Genomic DNA, 25,459 nt, shown 5'->3' with positions numbered 1-25,459 from the left:
TTCCTAAACTGCCCAATGTATGATATTAGAGACATATTTTCCTCAGATTACACAGATGCACAATGAATTAGAAAACAAACCCGAGTTTGTTAAACTCCCATATCTATTGGGTGAAATACCAGTGTGCCATCACAGCAGCAAAATTTGTGACCTGTTGCCATAAGAAAAGGGCAGCCTGTCACGCCCTGACCTTAGATATCTCTGTTTTTCTATATATTTTGGTTAGGTCAGGGTGTGACTAGGGTGGGTACTCTAGTTTTTGTATGTCTAGGGTTTTTTGTATGTCTATGTTGGCCTCATATGGTTCCAATCAGAGACAGCTGTTTATCATTGTCTCTGATTGGGGATCATATTTAGGTAGCCATTTTCCTCATTTTGTTGTAGGATCTTGTCTATGTTTAGTTGCCTGTCTGCACTATTCGAATAGCTTCACGTTTCGTTCGTTGGTTTTGTTAAGTGGTTCATTCATTAAAAGAGAATGTACGCATACCACGCTGCGCCTTGGTCCGATCCTTATGACGAACATGACAGAAGATCCCACCACAAATGGACCAAACAGCATGGCGAGGAGGCCTGGACTTGGGAGGAGATCCTGGATGAAAAAGGACCCTGGACGGAGGCCGGGGAGTATCGCCATCCGAAAGAGGAGATAGAGGCAGCGAGAGAGGAATGGCGTCGATACGAGGAGTTAAACCCATTTTTTGGGGGGAGGCACATGGAGCAGTCGGCGGAGCCAAAGAGTAAACCAGAGCCAGTCTGGGAGAAGAAGGAGTACTTGGAGGAGAGAAAAATGAGGGAGTTGTTGAGTTGGTGGAGGACGCACGGATTTGGAATAAAGGAACGTGTTGTCAGTTTGGTGCCACCTGAGTCAGCTCCCCGTACTCATCCTGAAACGTGTGTTAAAGTTCCGGAGCAATTGATGCCGGCTATACACACCAGGTCTCCATTGCACAACCCAGTGCGTCCTGTGCCAACTCCTCGCACTCTCCCCCAAGTGCGCTTTCCCAGTCAGGTGTGTCCTGTTCCTGCTCCTCGCAATCTCCATCAAGTGCGTGTCCACAGTCCAGTACGTCCTGTGCCTCTTCCCCGCACTCGCCCTGAGGTGCATGTCATCAGCCCGGTGCCACCTGTACCGGTCCCACGCATCAGGTCTCCAGTGCGCATCCACAGTCCAGTACGTCCTGTGCCTCTTCCCCGCACTCGCCCTGAGGTGCGTGTCATCAGCCCGGTGCCACCTGTACCGGTCCCACGCATCAGGTCTCCAGTGCGCATCCACAGTCCAGTACGTCCTGTGCCTCCTCCCCGCACTCGCCCTGAAGTGCGTGTCACCAGCCTGGTACCACCATTGCCGGCACCACGCATCAGGCCTCCAGTGTGCCTCCACAGTCTAGAGCTTCCGGCAACAGTTCCCAGTCCAGAGCTTCTGGAGACAGTTCCCAGTCCAGAACTTCTGGCGACGGTCCCCAGTCCGGGGCCTCCAGCGACGGTCCCCAGTCTGGGGCCTCCAGCGATGATCCCCAGTCCGGGGCCTCCAGCGATGAGCTGCAGTCTAGAGTCTTCAGCGACGAGCTGCAGTCCAGAGTCTCCGACGATGATCCACGGTCCGGTTCAACAGAAGCGGAGGGATCAGCGTAAGGTGAGGGGGCTGCGTCCAGAACCGGAGCCGCCACCGAGGGTGAATGCCCACCCGGACCCTCCCCTATAGGTTCAGGTTTGCGGCCGGGAGTCCGCACCTTTGGGGGGGGGGGGGGGGGGGGGGTACTGTCACGCCCTGACCTTAGATATCTCTGTTTTTCTATATATTTTGGTTAGGTCAGGGTGTGAATAGGGTGGGCACTCTAGTTTTTGTATGTCTAGGGTTTTTGTATGTCTAGGGGGTTTTGTATGTCTCTGTTGGCCTGATATGGTTCCAATCAGAGACAGCTGTTTATCGTTGTCTCTGATTGGGGGATCATATTTAGGTAGCCATTTCCTCACTTGTGTTGTGGGATCTTGTCTATGTTTAGTTGCCTGTCTGCACTATTCGTATAGCTTCACGTTACGTTCATTGGTTTTGTTGTTTTTGTTAAGTGGTTCATTCATTAAAAGAGAATGTACGTATACCACGCTGCGCCTTGGTCCGATCCTTATTACGAACGTGACACAACTAGTGAAGAACAAAAACCATTGTAAATACAACTTATATTTATGTTTATTTATTTTTTATTTTGTACTTTAACTATTTGCACATAATATTACATTTGTAATGTCTTTATTCTTTTGGAACGTGTAATGTTAACTGTTAAAACTTCTTTGGGATAGGGGGCAGCATTTTCACTTTTGGATGAAAAGCATGCCCAGAGTAAACTGCCCCCTACTCAGTCCCAGATGCTAATATATGCATATTATTATTAGTATTGGATAGAAAACACCCTGAAGTTTCTAAAACTGTTTGAATGATGTCTGTGAGTATAACAGAACTCATATGGCAGGCCAAAACCTGAGAAGAAATCCAAACAGGAAGTGGGAAATCTGAGGTTTGTAGTTTTTGAACTTAGCCCCTATCGAATACACAGTGGGATATGGGTCATTTTGTTTCAGGCTTCTACTGTGAAGGAGGGCCGAATGAGAGCTGATTGAGTCAGAAGTCTGGCAGCAGCCTCGATCTCAGTCACGCGCATTTCACATTGCTTTTCTACAGACAATGGAATTCTCCGATTGGAACATTATTGAACATTTATGATAAAAACATCCTAAAGATTGATTCTATACTTTCTATACTATACTCCTGTAATATAACTTTTTGAACTTTTCGTCCGACGTTCGGCTGGAACTGAACGGGCTTTTGGATTTGTTTACCAAACGCCCTAACAAAAGAAGCTATTTGGACATAAATTATGAACTTTATCGAACAAATCTAACATTTATTGTGGAACTGGGATTCCTGGGAGTGCATTCTGATAAAGATCATCAAAGGTAAGTGAATATTCATAATGCTATTTCTGACTAATGATGACTGCGCAACATGGCGGATATTTCTTTGGGCTGTTTTGGGCTCTGAGCGCCGTACTCAGATTATAATTTTTCCGTAAAGTTTTTTTAAAAATCTGACACAGCTGTTGCATTAAGGAGAAGTTGATCCATATTTCCATGTATAACATATGTATTGTCATCAACTGTATTTCTGTAAATTGATGTGGCTCTCTGCAAAATCACTGCATGTTTTGGAACTACTGAACATAACACACCAATGTAAAATGAGATTTTTGGACATAAATATGAACTTTACCGAACAAAACACACATGTATTGTGTAACATGAAGTCCTATGAGTGTCATCTGATGAAGATCATCAAAGGTTAGTGATTCATTTTATCTCTATTTGTGCTTTGCTATTTGGCGCCCTGCAATTTCATTGGCTGTTGGCGAGGGTTTCTGCTAGCCGAATGGGGTTTTGTTTATTATCTAGATCCCTTGCTTTGGCAATGTTAACATATGTTTCCCAATTGAAATTGAGAGAGAGTGAGAGAGAGAGAATTAGCGAGAGAGAGAGTGAGCAAGAGAGAGAGCGAGAGTGGGTTAGAGAGAAAGAGAGAAAGAGAGAGAGAAAGAGAGAGAGAGAGAGAGAGAGAGAGAGAGAGAGAGTGATGTTGGTTCTGGGGAGTTAACAAGCAGGCCACTGTACGTCATAAACAAGTCCCATCTATGGTGAAGCATGATGAGCACATTTCAGAACCACACTCTTTTTTTCATGTTGACTCTCTGTAGTTTCCGACTCTCTGTCTCTCTCAGAAATGTTCAGTGGAAAAAATGATTATGCATGTTATATCAACATTGACCATTTTTTTCCTACACCCTCCATAAATCCAGTGCAAAGTAGCCTACACTCAGAGGAGTGTTACATCATCACTAACCCCCCAACTGTAGCTGTGGCTTTTCTGGGTTTTATGTACTGTGTTGTGATGAGTGTGTTAGAGTGAGAGGTGTTTACAACAATAAAGCCTGGTGCCTAGAATGTCCTCTCCACCCATACAACATATGACACTTCTGCAGCCTGTCTGTCTGGCCGTCTGGCCATCTGGCACACAGTACTGTTTAGCTCCTCTGTGTGTGTCAGCTGGCCCAGCGAGACAGAGGCTCCTAATCATCTCAAACCTGCTTGGAGACGCCACAGCCAAGCTGGGCCCACTCCATCACAACACTTTCTCTCTACTCAGCCTCTCTCTTTCTCTCCACTATGTGCCTGTCTGTATGTCTCCTCTCTCACTCTCTGTTTTCTCTCTCTTGCTCCCTTTCTGTCTCTCTCTGTATCCCTCTCTCTACCTCTCTCTCAGTTCAATTCAAATGGCTTTATTGGCTTGGGAAACATATGTTAAATAGACAATGAACAAAAGTTGAACGCAATCAGAAATTAACAATAAATATTACACTCACAAAGGTTTCAAAAGAATAGAGATCTCAAAAATCATATTATGGCTACGTACAGTGTTATAACGATGTGCCAATAGTTAAAGTACAAAAGGGAAAATAAACGAACAAACACCATTGTAAATTACAACCCATATTTATGTTTTTCACTAGTCGCCCTTTTCTTGTGGCAACAGGTCACAAATATTGCTGCTGTGATGGCACACTGTCGTATTTCACCCAATAGATATGTGAGTTCATCAAAATTTGATTTATTTTCAAATTATTTGTGGATCTGTGTAATCTGAGAGAAAAGTGTGTCTCACACATTTGGCAGGAGGTTAGGAAATGCAGCTCAGTTTCCACCACATTTTGGGGCAGTCTGCACATAGCCCGTATTCTCTTGAGAGCCAGCTCTGCCTATGGGAGTTCCTGTCTCAATAGCAAGGGTGTGCTCACTGAGTCTATACATAATAGCAAAATAGCATTCCAGTTTGCTTTGTTTGTTTTTTGTTAATTCTTTCAAATGTGTCAAGTAATTATGTTTTTTGTTTTCTCGTGATTTGGTAGGGTCTAATTGTGTTCCTGTTGATGTCCTGGGGCTCTGTGGGTCTGTTTATGTTTGTGAAGGAGCCCCAGGACCAGCTTGCTTAGGGAACTCTTCTCTATGTTAATCCTTCTGTAGGTGATGTCTTTGTTATGGAAGGTTTGGGAATCGCTTCCTTTTAGAAGGTTGCAGAAGTCTCTTTTCTGGATTTTGATAATTAGCTAGTTTTGGCCTAATTCTGCTGTGCAAGCATTATTTGATGTTTTACGTTGTACACAGATTATAATTGTATAGAATTCTGCATGCAGAGTCTTAATTTGGTGTTTGGGGACAGAAGCACTAGATCATCAGCAAACAGTAGACATTTGACTTCAGATTCTAGTAGGGTGAGGGGGGGTGCTCCAGTCTGTTCTAGTGCCCTTGCCAATTCGTTGATATATATATGTGGACATCTATAAGTACCTAGGTGTCTGGCTAGACTGTAAACTCTCCTTCCAAACTCATATCAAACATCTCCAATCTAAAATCAAATCTAGAGTCGGCTTTCTATTCCGAAACAAAGCCTCCTTCACTCACGCCGCCAAACTTACCCTAGTAAAACTGACTATACTACCGATCCTCGACTTCGGGGGTGTCATCTACAAAATTGCTTCCAATACTCTACTCAGCAAACTGGATGCAGTTTATCACAGTGCCATCCGTTTTGTTACTAAAGCACCTTATACCACCCACCACTGGGCTCTAGTCGTCTGGCCCTCGCTACATATTCGTCGCCAGACCCACTGGCTCCAGGTCATCTACAAGTCCATGCTAGGTAAAGCTCCGCCTTATCTCAGTTCACTGGTCACGATGGCAACACCCACCCCTAGCACACGCTCCAGCAGGTGTATCTCACTGATCATCCCTAAAGCCAACACCTCATTTGGCCGCCTTTCGTTCCAGTTCTCTGCTGCCTGTGACTGGAACGAATTGCAAAAATCGCTGAAGTTGGAAACTTTTATCTCCCTCACCAACTTTAAACATCTGCTATCTGAGCAGCTAACCGATCGCTGCTGCTGTACATAGTCTATCGGTAAATAGCCCACCCAATTTTACCTACCTCATCCCCATACTGTTTATATTTATTTACTTTTCTGCTCTTTTGCACACCAATATCTCTACCTGTACATGACCATCTGATCATTTATCACTCCAGTGTTAATCTGCAAAATTGTAATTATTCGCCTACCTCCTCATGCCTTTTGCACACAATGTATATAGACTTTTTTTCTACTGTGTTATTGACTGGTTAATTGTTTACTCCATGTGTAACTTTGTGTTGTCTGTTCACACTGCTATGCTTTATCTTGGCCAGGTCGCAGTTGCAAATGAGAACTTGTTCTCAACTAGCCTACCTGGTTAAATAAAGGTGAAATAAATAAATAAAACATTTTAAAATATATGTGTGTGTGTATGTGTGTTGAAGACGGAGGGGCTGAAGTTGCATCCCTGTCTCACCTCACGGCCCTTTTGAAAGAAATTGTAAGGGAGTGTGTAACAGGCGGCAGGGAAGTCAGGCGCAGGAGAGCAAAACTGGGTAATCAACGGAGCAGTTTATTAATAAAACCACCGGTAACCAGAACAACAAACAAATGGGTACAAAACCCTTCGCGCACCAGAGAAAACGTGCACATGCACTAACAATAAACAATTCCGCACAAAGACATTGGGGAAACAGAGGGTTAAATACACAACATGTAATGAGGGAAATGAGACCAGGTGTGTGGGAAGACAAGACAAAACAAAAGGAAAATGTAAAGTGGATCGATGATGGCTGGAAGACATGCGACGCCAACCGCCGAGCGCCGCCCGAACAAGGAGAGGAACCGACTTCGGCGGAAGTCGTGATAGAAATGTGTGTTTTTTTGGACATTTGTTGTTTGTGTACACGGATTTTATGTTTTCCTCCCAACATTGTTTTGTTATTATATATCAGATTTTTTGTAACTGTATAGCAGACCTTCATGCCAAATTGAGTCAAACGATTTTTGGAAATCAAAAAACATGAGAAGACTTTGTCTTTGTTTTGTTTGTTTGTCAATTAGGGTGTGCAGGGTGAATACATGTTCTGTCGTACGGTAATTTAGTAAAAAGCCCATTCGACATTTGCTTAGTACATTGTTTTCACTGAGGAAATGTACGAGTCTGCTGTTAATGATGATGCATAGGATTTTCCCAAGGTTGCTGTTGACGCATTTCCCATGGTAGTTATTGGGGTTGAATTTGTCTCCACTTTTGTGGATTGAGGCGATCAGTATTCTGTATTGTTTTGGTGATTCACCATAGTGAAATCGTAGGCTCTGGTTTTCTGGATCTCTATGTTTTTGGTTGGATAGGTTTCCCAATTTCTTTCTTAGGTTTTTGCCTCAAACCATTTGTCATTGTTGTTAATTGTCTGCTTGAAATGTTTAGATTTGATAGGGAAACTGAAATGTCAAATATACTATTTAGGCTTTTGTCGTGTCTTTGGCTATGCCAGATTAAGTGATATGACATGCTATTCTATAAAATAATTTCTCCGTAATTAATATTACCTGATTGAGCTAATCATGTAAATGTAATTAACTAGAGAGTCGGGCACCACGAAATAATATTTATAGAGCTGTTATCTTCCGAATAAACTCTTAAAGACCTAGTAAAATTTTACATCAATAGCAGTCAATATTAATCGTCCTCTTAATTCAGTCTCATCTGAAAGTTGTAAATTCTTGGTTATCTGCACGAACCCTGGCTAACAAGTTGAATCAGCAATACAAAATTGGGTTTAATTATTTATTTACTAAATACCTAACTAATCACACACAATTACACATACACATAATTCAATCATAACTTGATTACAAATTACGTCATAAAGGAAAACGTCCCTAGCGGGCGGAACAGATATGACAGCTTGTTACACAAAAGAAAAGGGCTGGATTAGAGTGAAAGAGCGGGAAGACTGAGGAACAAAGGGTGAAGCTGTGCTATCGTAAATACAGTATCTTGTGCATTCTAAATTACCGCCCATATGGAAAAGGAAAATGCAATAAATATTTACTCTGAGCTGCGCTTCGGTAGGTTGGTGGTAGATGGAAGGCCGTGTTGCCCAACCGAGTCCTTTGAAGAATGTCTCTGGTAGTCAATTGGATACGTTGTAGTAACGTTGTTGTGTGATAGACGGGATACTCTGTCTGTTCCTTCCTAACCCTCGTTTGCAGCGGCTGTTGCTAACTCAACGGCTAGTAGGTATCACTTCTGTAGTGAATAAGAGTTCAAAGTTCATACCATTCGCAACCAAAGCGCACACTGATGTTGGCTTCGTTCTGTAGTTCTTATCTGAACCATTCTGACATAGGACCGTCGTCCCCACATCCTCGGAACAGGAGGTTATATTGTCGTCAAGGCTTTATATAGGAAGGGAGAGGAGGGCGTGTCTGAAAAGTTTTATAGCCCATGTCCCTTCACAGGGGCGGGCCACTGATTGACCTTATGAAAACCCAAATCTCACATTTTAGAAGCTAAAATCACATTTCATCCCATCACAAATAATTTCCTATTCAAACATTTAAATTGAACAACAATTCCATGCGAATCCGATAACTCTGATGTGTAGACTTTCCACTGTAGAGTTTATGTCATCTTATCATTGATGAGAATGTCTCAGATGACAACCGAACTGACATCATATTCATTAAGTACCACCGCATATGTTCAATTGGTCAGATTACCAGAATATAGTTCATTTCCCCCCACCTTCTGATGTTCCCAGAATCTCTATGTTAACCAAGGGTTTTGCAAATGTAACATCAGTAGGGTAGAGAGAGGAAAAAGGGGGGAAGATGTATTTATGACTGTCATGACACTTTCTACTGCCAGCTTTCTTCACTATCTCTTACAGTTGAATGCATTCAGTTGTAAAACTGGCTAGGTATCCCCCTTTATCTCTTGCTCTCCCCGCTCTCATCTCTATCTTTCTATCCTCGCTGCAACTCTTTTGTGATGTGTTGGATTGAGAGTGCTTGAAATATAAGTGGGTGGATCTCAGTGGCCTGTGTTTCCTAATAATGGGGAGTCAACAAATAATTGTACTGTACAATATTTTTCACAGCAAACGTTTTGGACTGTGAGGAGAGCTAATGGCATTGGATGCAAACAAACAACTCCGATGGAAAGAGAAGCTCTTGCCAAGGTTTGGATGAGACACTCTGTTAAGTGCTTCTGGGTGACCTTCAAAGACAGGAAGTATCTGCTGTTTCAGCAAAAGCTTCCAAACCAGAAACTAAAGCTGTTATTTCACTAAAGAGGAGGAGAACGTGAAATCAAACTTGTTCAGGTACAGTGCATGCTCAGGTGAAGCAAGTTTTGTGACGCTGTGACTCAGAACATTTGATTGATTAACAAAGTATTGGATTGATTTAAGGCGAGTGAAGAAACATGAGATGTTCTCCACCAGCAGCAAGGCAGATGCCTCCTACAGCCTACTGGTATGTCTCTGTCTTGACTATCAACTGTGGGTCCTGATGAGTCATCTTCATGTCACTTCATGTTGTGCCAGGAAAGCAATAAGGCAGCTTTCACAACATTAGACCTCCTAGCCAGGAGCAATCAGGCTTGGTGGTGTGTATATGTGCGTCTGTGTGTGCATCATTAGAAACAAAGCATCCCTCCAAGTGGTGAGTCAGTCACATTTGAGCTGCCATTTCCCTCAGCAACCCCTTCTAGTCCGTCATCTCAGCCAGAACTCCCTTTTCTATGCGGACACAGAGCACGAGAGAGAGAGATCACCTATAGTTACTGTATGATGTACTTTACTAGGTTTTAATAGGCATGGTTGTGTATGAGTGCACCCCCAGGTGACAGAAAACAACAGGTCGCGATGTCACTTCCTAATCTGCAGCTCCATATAATAAACTGATGTCATCGCCATGGTTTCCCCTGACACGTGTCCGACCGGCATTTTACTGTGCACGCTGTCACATCAGCATTAATGTCATGGACGGGTGGCATTGATTTCATTACTGAGACACCCTTAAAAGGGCAATTTATTTTTCCTGCGTATTGTCTCTGAGGCTGGTAGATTTACTGAAGCACGTACCTTATTAATGATGTCAGTCTGTCAAGGGGAGCGTAAGGGGAAGTAATTCCCCAGGCTGGATGGGAAGGCTGACAGGGAATCTGTGGCAGGGCCAACGGGAACATATGGAGGATAGGATCTGGCTAACTAGTATCCCTGGGAAATGGCCTCCTGTCTGTGTCTTCTCTGACCCCATTCCTCTTCAGAAATGGAAATGCTGTGGCATGATAGCGGAGAAAAGCAGAAAACATTTGATCTATTTTAATGGGAATGGGTGAGGAAATACATGAGGATACTGCTGAATGAACTTATGTGTATATACGTATACACAGTAGAGATATGACATGTTTTGTATAGAAATGTGTCATATAATTGCTGCCTATATTATGTGATGTAAATGCTCACTCCACTGATAAATATGTTCTACATCCTGCCCTGTTTGTTGACATCTGACCTCAGAGCTGAATAGACATAGAGGGGATCGAGCCCAGTCTGCCCGGTAACATGACTGCGGGCCATATCCAATGAAATCAATTAGAATACACCACTTGCTTGCTGTGATACAATGTGCAACTGGATTCTTTTCAACAGTGAAATAAACTCACTGTGCCAACATGTTTGCAGTGGAGCATTATTATTTACAGGTGATTTAACTCCAAAATCCCCTTGTGGATTAGATTGAATGGAACCCTCGTCTCGAGATTAGCACACAGTCTTCTCTATACCGTCAATCCCTACTTCACAGACACAAATGCTGTTCAAACATCAGTTCTATTGCCGCTAACGACGCTTTTAAACATCTCCGGAGCAACACACAAGCGCTGCCATAGACTTACTGTTATTCAAAAAACGGGAGACGTCAACAGAAATGGTATCACGATCCAGTGGGAGGCTGGTAGCTCGTTCCTGAGGAGAGGTTCGAGATTTACAGAATGGAGTGTTCAGCTACATGGTGTTTACTGCTGTACTGCTGTTGACAAAGCTTGAAGTGTGAGGGACTAAATCCCACATTCAGTCAATCGAAGAACCCAGACCACAGGTTAACTCTGTTTTGGGACTGTGACCTCGACACACCGCACAAGCTGTTCCTCTCATGGACATGCCCTTCAAATACATTGTCTCTTTGTGTGTGTGTGTCCTAGATTTGTCTCGGGTGCGTTTCTCTGATTGTGGCAGGTGTTTGGGAGCATTGTCTGTTGTGTCCATGTGTTGTTGTTTCCTTGTTGTCACTCTTCCCCAGGTCCCGCTGGGAAGCTGTAGATGAAATACCACAGGAAACACATTTGATTTGCAAATAGTTCTTGGAAAACAACACACAGGTGTGTTTGTTCCAGACAGTACTGATTTGCAAGAAAACGAGGCGTGCTTTGTCTACTAGTTTCTACATTTGACCAACAAAAAAAAACACTTCAGGAAACACAAGTTATATGCCTCGAGGATATGCCACTAACAACATTTGGCATTATAACATTGCATTTTGTCTAACACAGTAGTTGTGTAACCTACAGTTCTTATTGAAGGGTGTAGCCTTAAGCTGCTACACACACTAAGAGTTTGCCAATTAAAATTCACTGGAGTGTTTTGTTTGCTGTAACTTTCCAGTCGATGCCTGTTTTGCACATTCCAGTCAAGGTCGTCAGTGTTTGCGCTGTAAGTTCAGAGGTTTGTTTGCCATCCAGTCAACAGACACAGACATCCTCGCTACCATCGATAATGTTCCACTGGTGTCCAGGGGTTCAATGACACCTAACACTCACTGGGTGGATCATTTTTCAGACTGGTACTGTGTGTGTGTTTGTGTGTGTGTTTGTGTGTGTGTGTGTGTGTGTGTGTGTGTGTGTGTGTGTGTGTGCGTGTGTGTGTATGGTCATGTGTGTGTGTGCATATTGAGCTATGACCTGTACCTCAATCTCCACCCCCTTCTGGGAAAGCACAGGTGCTTCCTCTGATAATACACTCACCTCCCCCTCCTCTCTCTCCCTTCCTCCCTCTCTCTCTTTCCCTAACCAGGAAGTAAGAGCCGTACAGTCCAGCACATCTAGAAGAGCCCCAGCCAGTAGCTACCAGCTGGACCAGAAGAGTGACCCATCACCTGGTGAGAACATGGCCTCAACTCAAGAACCCAGCCTCTGTAAGTAGTCCATGACTGTAGTATTACGCACTGCCTTACCGCCTCCTCCAGGACTTTTATTCCATCAGAAATCAGGTTTCACAACTTTCAAAGAATTTCTTCAAATCCACATAGTAGATACAGAATGTGATATTGGTTTCGTGTGTTTGAGAGAGAAATCTGAAGATGAGCTTGTGTGCTGAGAATGTACTGTATTGTCCTGTGTGGGATCAAATCTACTCTGGGAATTGAGTACCATCCGAGGTAGAAAATGAACAACCCTAGATACACAAACAGTGTTTCCATTACTGTGATAGGAGAAGTTGCTGAGTGGCTGCATTGTGGGTTTTCCCTTTTCCACTGAAACTGATAACGCTGTCTGTACAGAGTAGTCGTGGGGAATGTGCAGTATTCTCCATCCAAAAAGGTGCAGTATTTAAAAAGGTTCTCAGATGTATGTTTCTGTAATGGTAAATCATCCACAAATACACATTTCCCTGTTTCACTCCATTTAAATTATTTACACGTGTGAAGGCAGAGGACATGACCTGAGTGAGATAATGCTTGAGTGTGTGACATTGGGGTCATGTTGAGGTGCTTCTGTGTGTGTGTGTGTGTGTGTGTGTGTGTGTGTGTGTGTGTGTGTGTGTGTGTGTGTGTGTGTGTGAATGAGGGAGGGAGGGAGGGAGGGAGGGAGGGAGGGAGGGAGGGAGGGAGGGACAGAAAGCGAGAGAGAGACAGTGGGTGGGTGATCTTCATCTGGTGGCACTCCCAGGTCTCCATGTTAGACAATAAATGTTTGTTTTGTTCGATAATGTCCCTCTTTATGACCAAAAACCTCATTTTTGTTCGAGTGTTTTGTCCAGTAATCCGAATGCTCAAGGTGCAGGCAAAATGTTTAAAAAAGTACAATAAAAGTTAGTAGAAACATGCCAAACGATGTTTAAAATCAATCCTCCGACCTCCCGGGTGGAGTAACGCTAGCTGTGCCACCAGAGACTCTGGGTTCGCGCCCAGGATCTGTCGCAGCCGGCCGGTCCGTGGGGCGATGCACAATTGGCCTAGCGTCGTCCGGGTTAGGGAGGGTTTGGCCAGTAGTGATATCCTTGTCTCATTGCGCACCAGCGACTCCTGTAGCGGAACTGGTGCAGTGCACGCTAACCAAGGCAGCCAGGTGCACAGTGTTTTCTCCGACACATTGGTGTGGCTGGCTTCCGGGTTGGATGCGCGCTTTCGGAGGACGCATGGCTTTCGACCTTCGTCTCTCCTGAGCCCGTACGGGAGTTATAGCGATGAGACAAGATAGTAATTACTAACAATTGGATACCAAAAAAATTGGGGAGAAAAGGGGGTCAAATTTTTATTTTAAAAATCAATAATATTTCAACCGGACAAAAGCTTCGTCAATAGAAATGGGGAAACAAGAAACACGCATTCCCGATCAGGCGCAGGACTCATGGCTGGAAATTTCCACTGGCCACTGATTTAAAGTGCTGTATCTCCCTCATTTTTCAGAGTAAAAGCCTGAAACAATGCCTAAAGACTGGCCACATGCAGAAGAAGCCATAGAGCTCGTGAACTGGGTCCTAAGTCTTTGTATGTTGGATAGGCTTTCAATGGATTTTCCTCTGGCTTTCACCGGCCATATCAGTTCTGTTATACTCACAGACATTATTTTAACCGTTTTGTATGCATATCCTAGCTTCTGGGCCTGAGTAGCAGGCAGTTTAATTTGGGCACGCTTTTCATCCAAAATTCCGAATGCTGCCACCTACCCTAGTGAAGTTAACCAGCCCTAAATCACTGTGGTAGCTAAAGTTGGAAGACACTGTGGCCTTTGCGGACCGGTGTTGGTGTGAGTGATGAGGGTTTGTGAGAGCTGACCGATTGACAGTGTCATGTCAGTGACAGCATCATGTGATTTCCAGCTCACAGTGAGTGACAGAGGGGGTAAAGGAGCTGTTTGTCCAAAGCCACCGTGTTAAATAAAGACCTGTGAACGACACACTGCAATTTGTGCTTTAAACAAGCACTCACCTCACCTCCGAACCAGCATGCTATTGTAACCTTGGTTACAATATCTCCCTTTTGTATATCCCAGTGGATTCTGGGTCTGGTTCATATAGCCCAGACCCGTGGATCCAAACAACACAATATTTTTTAAATGGGATGTCATATTCACAATTGTAGTGATAATATTTTATAATATCAGGGGATACGCTTCGTTGAGAGAAGCACCACTTAATTTTTGTTAAACTAGGCAATTTATTCGGGGGATTTTACCCATGAAGGTTATTGGAGGAGATTTTAGCCTCAGGAAAATCGAAGCTGCAGTCACTCAGATTGACACGTAACGATCCACAGTGTTTCTCTTAGGGCTTCTCTAAATGGCAAAAGTTAACTTCCTCCCATTAACTTCCATTAAGCACAATACTCAAACAGAACCAGAGGGCTAGGGTGCTTTGAGGGACAACAGTCTCTACCTAGACAGGCAGCACACACAAAAAACTGTGATTATCTATTGTCTAAACAGTGACCTGAAAATAAGCCTTGCCAGAGAATTTGATCTACTATGATTTATCAAAAAAAGTTTCCAGAATTTGTGAAAATGCGTTCATTATTAACCCTTTGAAAGCCTGCAGGCCTTAGCTAGCTGATAAAGCGCCAGGGGATGTTGTCTATGACATCAGATATTCTGGGCGAATTTGTTTACACTCCAGGAACAGGAAATCCATGTGCAATTTCAGAGGGATTATCAGCACGGAACAGGTTCCTACAGCAGAGATAAGCAGGCTTTTCTTTAGTTGATGCACTGCTATGTCTGACTCTGGGGGTACATTTTGCACCAGAGGAGGCTGGTGGAAGGAGCTATAGGAGGAAGGTATCATTGTAATGACTGGAATGGAATTTATGGAATGGAGTCAAGCATGTGTTTTCCATGTGTTTGATACTGTTCCATTAATTCCATTCCAGCCATTACAATGAGCCCGTCCTCCTATAGCTCCTCCCAGTTGCCTCCTATAGTACACACTGCAGGGCAGAAAACAACAATCACTGCTATCTTTTTGAATTTAGTGAGCTATACAATACCTGGAGGTTTCCTGAACAGAACCAGGAGTACCCTGGGTAGAATGTCAAGATACATCAGGGTCTGCACATTGGTGCCTTGAGCGAGCTAATGCTAATCAGTCTTTGATAAATGGCCCGAATGAGAGAAGTTAGCGTGGTGAAGCTACTCTCACAAGGTCAATGGCTTAAGGAGGGGGCTAGCTCTTGTTGGGCAAAGTTTACTCTCCTCTTTCATCCCGTCTCCCTTTCTCTTTCTGCAGGTTAGTGAGAACGTTACAGAGGGTCAAAGACCATATCCCCAAGACATGCTAACTTCTTCGCCATTACCAACAGCAGCGAAGTTTAGCATGTCTTGGGTGTATGACCTTTGACACTCTGTAACTGTCTCACTCATCATTAGTAATCATTCATTCAGGATTATCTGTAATCATTGTAGCATCCACATTAATGCAGTCGTGTTTAGAAACATATTATATTCGTATTTACAATAAAAGGGACTTCAAAATGAAACAATGCATTATTTACCATGCATTTCTATTAGACACAAAATAATCTGAAACGCAACCAAAACTAAATGCAAATGCGTCCAACGGGTTTGTAGAGTCATTGCGTGCTAGGAACACGGGACCAAATACTACGCCTTTGAATTTATTGATAAGAATCTTCAATGGTGTCAATCATTTTGACCTCAACCTTCATTTTTTTTAGAGCACACCATATAGCTCAGTATTTGAATGATTTATTTTATACAGTCCTTTTTGCTCATCTTTATCAAGGGTGTCAATCATTTTGGACCCCACTATATTTAAACACTGGTTTGGTGCTGGAGATGATGAATATGAGGTTGAAAAGCGGCGGAATTGCCTTTTAACTGCGACATGATGTCAGTTCAATGATTAATTATTGAATGATACTTCTTGCATGTCACGTAAAGGGTCAAGTTTCCAGTCATCAAAATTGATGTGTGTTCTTAAGATAGAGTCCTTAATTGAAACAATAACAAAACACACTCCCCGTCCCTGTTTAGCTAAAAAGCTAAGTAATGGTTCTGGAGAAATTTAACCACTCAAATTCATGATATCAAATATTTTGATTTAACCATGTTTTGAATCTCTACAGTGTTTGTTCACATTTATGTTGTTTTCTAAACATTGGAGTAAAGCAAGCTATTTTGAGTTCTGATAGAGTGTGACAGTTGAAAATAAGCTCCTGAGGCATTTATAAGATATTCTTCAAGAACCAATGGGAATCATTAAGTCCAAAAATGGATCTAGCAACTAAGGACTCAAACTTTAAGGCATGCACTTATGTAACTGTTCCTGGAGATGTTTTCAATGATTCCCAGAACACATGTGGCTTTAATAATAACAATAATAGATGTATTTTATATAGCGCTTTTCATTTGCAAAGAGAATCTCAAACACGCTGTAAAAACAAACAAAACGAATGTAGAGATCTGGCAGGTCTTGGGCGATGTTCTTCCATCTTCAGGTGATAAGGTGCTGTTCAGCCAGGCAGTTCAGAAAGGCTGGGCAGTAACTTAAGGGGAGGGAGCTTCGATGGCACAAAGAGGGAGCAGCGTCACTCAGTTACTTAGAGAGGCCCGGTACCACAAACAAACACACACACACACACTAAGATATGAGAGGGATTGTTGTAAATGCCATGATCAGGGCCAGCTATGACAGGCGGCTCTATTGTGGTCTCAGAGGGGACTCCTGCCCATCTGGTATCCCTGTTCTCCATCTGGGCCCGGGCAGCCAAGGGAGATCCCTGAACCTCAGGTATCTGCCCTTTACTCAGTCCCCTTCACTTTCTACCTTTCATTTCTGGCATGTAAAAAGTCCTGCTGTCTGTGGCTCTTAAAAGGGAGCCTAGGGTGGTTTCACACATTTCATCATCAAAGATATTAAAAGAATGGTGAATCATCATTGTCAATATTTCTGGATTTGGGGACCTGTATGAGGTTATTTGAGTTGGTCCTCTCATTGGGTTGATTAGCCCCCACCCCTTCGTCTTTTCCCCTCCTCTCTGAGAAATTAGGGATGCGGGTCTGGTTTCGAGGTCTCAGTGCAGGACGTCTGTTCCGTTAGGTCCGTGTGACTTAAGGTAAAAGGCATGTAGGGTACCTCATCTAAAAAAAGCCCCCCTACCCCTCCTGAGCTCTGTCTTTTAGGAAGGGGGGGCATCTAAAATAAAATCAGCTGTCACTGTCCACTAGGCCCCACAGAGCTGAGCTGATCGCAACACTGCTGGAGCCGGTCTCCAACCCTCATTAAATCACCTCCCAGGTTTTTTTTTAGTTTCCTCTGGTAACGGCTGGGCAAAAGGACCCTGCTGCTGGCTCCCAGGGGATTTCAAGGCCCTTCAACATTATCTGTGGAATTGTATTGTCGTGCTAAAGGCATAGAGAGCATTACAGTAAGTAAGCCAGTCTTTACAACCTTCATAGCCTTTCAGTGTGTTACAATACTCTGCATGTAAAGGTGGACTGACATTCATTGTCACGTGATTGATTTGAGTGAGAACACAAAGACACTTAGAGTTACGTGGAGAGAGAGAGATACTATATGTACTGGATGAATGAGAGGCTGAATGGTAAATTGACTGTGTTGACAGTAGATTGCCTTTTCAGTTTTATACAGCTTTTGGTTGCGTGTACTGTACGACTAGGTTGTTTTACCATGTAAAACAGGCCTGGAATTACAGCAAGAGTCTTCTAAATGTGTTCCAGAAGTATAGAGTTGTCAGATGAAGCTGATTGTGCTGGTGACCGAGGTGTCGATGGTTCAAATCCCCGAGGTACCTAGGTGAGGGATCTGTTGATGTGCCTTTAAGCAAGGCACTTGACCCTAGTTGCTCCTGTAAGACGCTCTGGACAAGAGCGTCTGCTAAATTAATCAAATGTAAAATTGCAAAAGGAAGCATGATTCCACGAGGATGTGGGATTAGGCATGCATGAAGTCAGCTTGGTTTTGCCGATCTGATATGACTTAGCTATTTTGCCTGGAGTGCTCTCCGACTGTGAGCGTACTCAGTAGAAACATTGTGACCAAGTGCTTGAGGCTGATCCAGTGGTCTCTTTGATCCATTTGCGGCCCTGGCTCAGCTCAATATAGCCACTGAGCCATGCATACCCACACATACTGTCTCCCACATAGACTTTTCCTGACGCCCACCCTCCACCTTCAACCAGCCACCCGCCGCCTCAACCTCCCCCTCCTATCCCTAGAGCCAGATGAAGGCACCGCTGCCCCGCATATCAGAGATTAAGACTTAACACTCAAGGAAGAGAACAAGAGCCACCCATCACTGCCATGTGGAGTTGGTGAAAACACACTGTTGACTAATCATACAGTAGGTGGCCTTCCGTGGAAGGGGAATTAATATAGGAAAATAAAATGAGTGAAAGCACCTCTGCTTTTAAGATAGCAATGTCGAAACGCAAACAGATGGTAATCTGCTGGAAGTTTATGGCATTTTACCCAGTAAGCCATTTGTAAACGTTATAATCATTGAAATCGGTTGATATCGCTAATTAAACAGAGGAACGCACAAGTGATGTAGAGGAAAAAGCTTTTAGGCTTCTGGAGAAATGTTGCTCTTTTGAGATGTCCTTGTGTTTGACCTCTCTCTCTCTCTCCTTCCCTTCATCCCTCTTTCTCTAACTGTGATACAAAAAAAAGGAGGATTTATTTTGCGACTCTCATTGAATTGGTTTAGTCAAGTTTTTATGGCATCAGAACGCTTGTATGTCTTTTTGTCTTACTGACAGCCCAGGGCCCAGTTTCCCGATAGCATTGTAATTTAGGATTAGGATTGTTTAAAATATGCATCTTTCCTACACGGTCCGAAGATGTAGCACGCGTTTCCCTACAATGGCTGAAGATGTAACACACGTTTCCCAAAACACCACGCAGAGAGAACGGTCACTAAGTGCGTCGTTAGAGCATGTGCCAATACTAATAGGATCAAAAGGAAGGGAGCGCTGCTCTCGGATCAGCTTTCTACATTAAAATCTTTCCTTAACATTAGAATTAGTTCACAATACTGACGGCGGATCAGCTCCTAGAGAGATATTACCAACTACGGCTACAAATATTAAGGTGGCTTATTCTAATTACCGGAGATCTGCTCTGTATAAAGTGATGCGGGAACGCAAAAAAAGCCTCTAACAATGCACTTTGCTGTTCTACGAGTGGTCCGAGGCAGGCGTTAGATTACAAACATTTTCAAGTCCAACATTAATAATGGTTTTGGGAAACAGCTCTGAGATTTAACGATGCTCCTACGAAGGTTCTAACGATTAATTTAGCCTTACATGTGGTACGCACCTATCCCCAGTGATAAATGAGGACATTATCCCACGTTCGCTGTGTTAAACGAGTGTCAGGTTTCAGGTGATCTCAGGTGTAGGGTATCTGACCTGTATTTATAGTCAAGAGTGGGTAAAACCCACATTTATTTTTGGACATGGCTGTGCTGGTGTGTCATCCTCTAGCTATCTCTCTCGGCAGCGCAGGGTGATTGGTTAACACTAACACGCCTGCCATAGCAGGAGGATCTAAAAATGGTGGTTTAAGGGAACGTGCTTTCATCACATGGTAGCCAATTCAAGTGATTGGCTCCTGTGAGAAATAATGTGCGTTTATGAGACGAATATATACCTTGGCCCTGTTTCAATAGACTTGAAGTAGGGAGCATGTTTGACTTGTGTCATCCGGTCAGACAACCAGTCAATTCCAGGAATAGGAAATCAAACCGGCAGATAGTAACACATGTATTCATAGGACTTTCTGACAGGCATTAGGGCGACTAGCTCTTCTCCATAGGGGTATATGCGCACGGTATGTACCAGGCAAAGAATAGCTTTATATCGCTAATAGTAGTAGCTGAGATACCATTGGAACAGTTCCTTAAAATATACCAGTTCTATCCATGTGCTTCTGTTTTGGCTACGATCCTCCCCCCACCCCACCGCCCCAGTATGTGGAACAGCAGAGAAAATCCACAACGTAGGAATGTCAATGTGTACTACATAACACAATTACCATTTCCATCCGTGTCCTCTTTGATCTCAATGCATTATAACCCCGGCAGAATCAACATGCTAAAAGCCTTGAGGTCCAGTGTGGGTGTTAGAGAGATCCTCAGTGGAGTCATCTCACTGGCTTAATGATGCCTTATAGCGTAGCGGAGTCAACCATAAATCAATACTTGACACTAATTGGACGTCTATAGGGATGTACCGTACTAACCGCTAATCAGTGTGTGCGTCCAATTTGTGTGTGTGTGTGTGCGTGTGCGTGTGCGTGTGATGTTAGAGCAGTCCTGTTTGATTGATGAGTGTGACTCGCTTCAGTTTCATGACAACATCCTTTGTGAATCCCCATTGTCATGTCTATGGCTATGTATAGAGGGGTCATGTACGAAACATGTGAGGGGACGTGGTCCTGGAACAAGCCAGAAGGAGCAGTCAAGCTAACTTGGATGGCAGAAGAGATGAGTGGAGGCTGCCGAGGGGAGGACGGCTCACAGTAATCGCTGGATGGAATGGTATAAACTACATGGAAACCACGTTTGTGTTTGGTACCATTCCATTGACTCCGTTCCAGCCATTATTATGAGCCGTCCTCCCCACAGCAGCCTCCACTGGTAGAGGTTTTCACTGTTGTCTCTGTGTCGCAGTTACATCATGGCCCTGTCCTTAACAATAGGATGTAGCTAGCACAACTCTTTTCCAATACGTCCTGTTAAAATGTCATCCATTGTCATGTCAACAAGTATCTCTTGAAAGTATCTATTCTGTTTGTACATGTTTTATTTTATTTGACCATAAGTCTATTGGCACCACAAAAATGGTGAACGTCACTGGGAAAAGTTGAAAAGTTGACTCATAACCGATCTGACTTTTACGTAAACCATGGATTCACTGTAAATCAATGGTAAGAGCGAATGCGGCAATTCGCGTGACGAACGGATTCGGCTCGTTCCGTGCATAAACTGCATTCTCATGTCCTGGAGAGTAAACTCCATGTCTGTTGCGTTTTGCAGCTGCGGGCAGCGCGGGTGGAACCAGGTCAGGACGTCCTGAGGAAAGGGAAGGGGTGGTGAGTCAGAGGAAAGGAGACGGAGGAGCGCCCACCAGCGAGGAGCCGGAGTCCGTGTCACTAAAGGAACGCATGGCCATGTATCAGGCTGCCGTGTCCAAGAAGGAGGCCAGCAGCTCATCCGCCACGGTAAGGGGATACTTCCACAAGGACGTAAAGAGAGATGGAGGGAAAAACACTCCAAGGATAATAACTAGACAGGCCGATAAGCAGGCAGGACAGGAAGACAGACACTATACCTTCAAACACACACATTGAAATGCGCGCGGTATAACTGCCAGTGCATCCCATTTTAATGGACATTATTAACAGAACATTTTCACATATGTCCAAATATGACGCATTCTCAAAACGTTTCGACACAGACATCCATGACCACGCAAATCTGCTGTGTAAAATAAAAAAACACAACAAAAAAGAGCTTTACATGCCTGGTTCATCAGAGTAAAGAAACACCTCTCTGAAAGCAGCTTAGACTTTGTCCAACCTGTAATTGAAAACGAGGGCATGTATTAAGCCGAGGCCATTAATTCAACTCAGTCTGTGGACTGAAGCCATCGGAGCCGCAGCCTTTTAGCCTTTTACTATTCTCAGTGGTTCACTATTATTCACTATTATACGGCTTCTCTTCCCTGGTCTGTTGCCTTCCATTCAGCTTCTCTATACCCAGGTCACTGTTATCTGATTGGAACTGAAAGGAACGTCAGGAAGACGTTTTTGTATTTCCAAGCCTTTTTATACTGAGAAGCCTCATGGATAGAAATAATTCCTCTTTTGTCATAACGAAACCCAGTGTTGAATATTCCTGGACACGACAAAGATCTTCCAGCAACCACATATTCCAGGAACCTCTGTCCACACAGTAACGTGTACAATTCTGAAGACAAGTAGTGGGATATCAACATTCATCATGTATCATTTACTTTTACATTCAGTACTGAATAATGATACCAATGTTGATTTGCATTGAGGCCATCAGTGTCATTTTGTCGGTGCCACTGCGGTGACCTCCGTTGATCCCAGTGTCACGGCCCATGGGGAGGCTGCTGACAGCTGGCGGTGGGAGGCTGGGCTGTAGGGTTACTGAACACTATGAGGGGTAACAGACAGAATCTGGACCAGAATTATCCATCCATACCTTTACAGCTACTGTCTGCATACGCCACTAAAACATAGCTTGATACTGTTATGCCGTGTTGCACTAGTTAGTTTGATTTGACTTGGTGTCACAGATGTTTGGGATCTCCAATCGTGTGGGGAGACTGGGGACATCCTTCTCTTGCAAACGTCATGAGGTCCAAGTCATAACTCCCTACTGTATTTAGGGAAAGTAGTCCAGTCCTGTGGAATATGCTGCTCACTTATGCCCCCTTCAGGACGTCCCAGGAACTATCACTTCTGCATTAACTACCACTGTACCCCTGAAGATACTCTTCTGAGAGCCCTTTGCATGGAGAGGACTTGAACGAATGATGCCTATGTCTTCTCTTCATAGGTTATGGAGGAGTCTGAAGCCTGTTCTCTGCCAGGGGGTCTGGCCAGCGTGAAGAAACAGTTTGAGAGCCAGGAGTACGCCTCATCCTCCCAGTCCCAGACCAGCGTTACTCAGGTCCACGTAGAAAAGAGATCCGTGCAGGTACTGGCAACTAAACAGGCAAGGCATAAGCCATACATATAAATCCTTCATTCTTATTTATTTATATTGCACTGGGGCTGTGGTGGGATGTGGAGCAGTGGGTTTTGTTGTGCGGCTCAGGTAATGGGTCCACATGCTGTTTTGTTTTGCTGTATGGCAAGTTGTACAGCAACAACATATGATATACCAGACCTGGTCTCAGGGAGCCAGTACTATTCTGACATGTATGCTTCTACGCTCCACATTTTTGAAAACATTTATTTGATTTAACCTTCATTTAACTAGGCAAGTCAGTTAAGAACAAATTATTATTTTCAATGAGGGCCGAGGTACAATGCCAGGGAAAGAAAGTCCAATTACAAGTATTCCATTTCTAAAAACCTATTTGAGGTGCATTTGGTGTATTTTCATTTTACTTCAGAGATTTTCCACCTCTATTTGTCACTCACTCTCTCCTTAAGTTACTGTCTAATAGAATTCTGGCATTACTATTCTCACGGGGAGAGCTCTGCAATTGACAGGAAATAATGTATTATGTACAACAGATGGATTTTCCAGTAAGCTTTGCTCTCTGAACATTCATATTTTTCCCCTCCTGCTGCTAAATATGGTCTGCTGTCAGGGGGAACACAATACTACTGTGTGTTTGTGACTGCTAGCTACAATGTGTGTGTGTTAAAGTGTTTGCGTGCGAGTGTGTTGCTTGCAACCTGTCAGCGACAGGAACAGACGCCAGTCGAGCGGGTTTGTGACAAAATACTGTATGCCACCCTCATCTAAAGTACCCATGTAAAGCAGAACCGGCGTAAACCACACCCACCGGCATCTGGAGACATTTGTGTTTGTGAATCATGAATATGTAGGCCTAGTGTGTGAACGGTCTGTGTGTGGTCTTTCTGACAGGAGGTGTCCAGCTCAAAGGAGGTGACAGTGAGGAGCAGTGTCAGAGAGGTCATTCCCACCACTCAGCAAGTGGCCTACTTCCATGACCAGGAGGTATTACACACTCATGCTTTATTACAATACATTACTTACCTGGTATTTACCAATTAATTCAGATCATTACTCAACTTTTCTCTCTCATATATATATATTTTTTAATTAGTCTTTATATTCAGTTGGACCCTTAACCCTGCAACTGTGCAGTCTCAAACTAAGCCTATTTCTCACAAACACATATTGAGCCCATCCCGGAGCCTGCTAGGCCGCTTCCCATCATTTTAGTGCACATCTACTCAATATGTTAGCTGTCCCCGCACCTGCCCCAACATCTATAATGAAGTGTATGTTAATAATTGTGTAACGGGTGACGTCGGAAGGATGAGACCAAGGCGCAGTGTTCTTTGAGTTCCACATAATTGAATAATGAAGTGACACTTTTAGGAAAAACAAAACAAAGAATACAACGACCGAACAGCTTCGTTGTGCCAACTACCTGCACACAACCGAAAGAACAAGATCCCACACTGAAGGAGGGGGGGGGGGCCTATCTAAGTATGATTCCCAATCAGAGACAACGATAGACAGCTGTCCCTGATTGAGAACCATACCTGGCCAAACACAAAGAAATAGAAAACATAGAAACATGAACATAGAATGCCCACCCTAGTCACACCCTGGCCTAACCAAAATAGAGAATAAAAACCTCTCTATGGCCAGGGCGTGACAAATTGTAACACTTTTTGTTTCTCATGTCACTTTATTTGTTTTCCAAAGTATTCCTACACAGAGTAAAGTAAAAAAATGTATAAATGCAGGGCTAAATTAACCTTACGTGGTAAGACAAATACTGTTTTCATTGTGAATTTATTCCACTTACACACCCTTTCTGTTGTCTGTGTGTGAAGGAAATCAATTTGAAGAATTGCCTATTGCGCTCACCACTTGCCTCCATCTCATTACAGGTGACTCATGATCAAAGAGTTCAACAAAGCAATGTGGCCTCCAGTTATGAAAACCATTATGATGAAACAGGTAGCTTATAATACTATTCATATTTGAATGTTTGGCTTTTTTGATCACAGCCTAGAGTGTATGCTGTATAGCAATGTCTTTTGAAAAGGATTATTCTCCAAGCCAAAATTACAGATGAGGTGCGGAATTTAATTGTGTTGCAGATGATTTTCTATCAGAAATTCAGTGCATGGCTGCAAATTAAATCAAGGCATAGGAAGGTAAAAAATATTGCAACTGGGAATAGGGTAATCGATGCCACTTTCGGAATTGGAAATGGTAGGTTTTAAAGACACAATTTTAGTTTCCTCCAAACCAACTGGGCTTCAAACTGAGACTCGTTTAATGAGACAACTGCTTCCTGTTTCTATTTCAGTTAAGGTCATAGGAGGAGAGGACTTACCAAAGGTCTCCACTCAGGCTTTGAAGCAGCAGTATGAGAAGACGATCGAACAGGCCACGCCGGGCAAGCAAATTAAGGTAATGATGCAGTCTGTTTATCTACGTGGCCATTATAGTGTGTCTATAGACGATGCCATGATATCAACATCAAA

General features: G+C 43.5%; 1 protein-coding gene across 8 annotated transcripts in view; it reads left to right on the top strand.

Moving 5' to 3' along the window:
• LOC139373165 (xin actin-binding repeat-containing protein 2-like) overlaps positions 1-25,459 on the top strand; it is a 54,862-nt gene that overhangs the window by 13,611 nt on the left and 15,792 nt on the right. For 2 of the 8 annotated variants that reach the window (XM_071113318.1, XM_071113317.1), the window contains exons 3-8: positions 12,038-12,158; positions 21,261-21,445; positions 22,812-22,970; positions 23,856-23,948; positions 24,857-24,926; positions 25,282-25,385. In XM_071113318.1, the coding sequence (XP_070969419.1) occupies positions 12,038-12,158; positions 21,261-21,445; positions 22,812-22,970; positions 23,856-23,948; positions 24,857-24,926; positions 25,282-25,385 (732 nt within the window). Of the gene's footprint in view, positions 1-12,037; positions 12,159-17,420; positions 17,632-21,260; positions 21,446-22,811; positions 22,971-23,855; positions 23,949-24,856; positions 24,927-25,281; positions 25,386-25,459 lie in introns of those variants that run through there. The other 6 variants (XM_071113320.1, XM_071113319.1, XM_071113323.1 and 3 more) reach the window with 5 other exon arrangements.

Source organism: Oncorhynchus clarkii, chromosome 18 (genome assembly GCF_045791955.1).
Source record: "Oncorhynchus clarkii lewisi isolate Uvic-CL-2024 chromosome 18, UVic_Ocla_1.0, whole genome shotgun sequence".
Classification (NCBI taxonomy): Eukaryota; Metazoa; Chordata; class Actinopteri; order Salmoniformes; family Salmonidae; genus Oncorhynchus; species Oncorhynchus clarkii.
The sequence above is the reverse complement of the archived record's forward strand: the minus strand, read 5'-3'. Positions and strand labels throughout refer to the sequence as shown.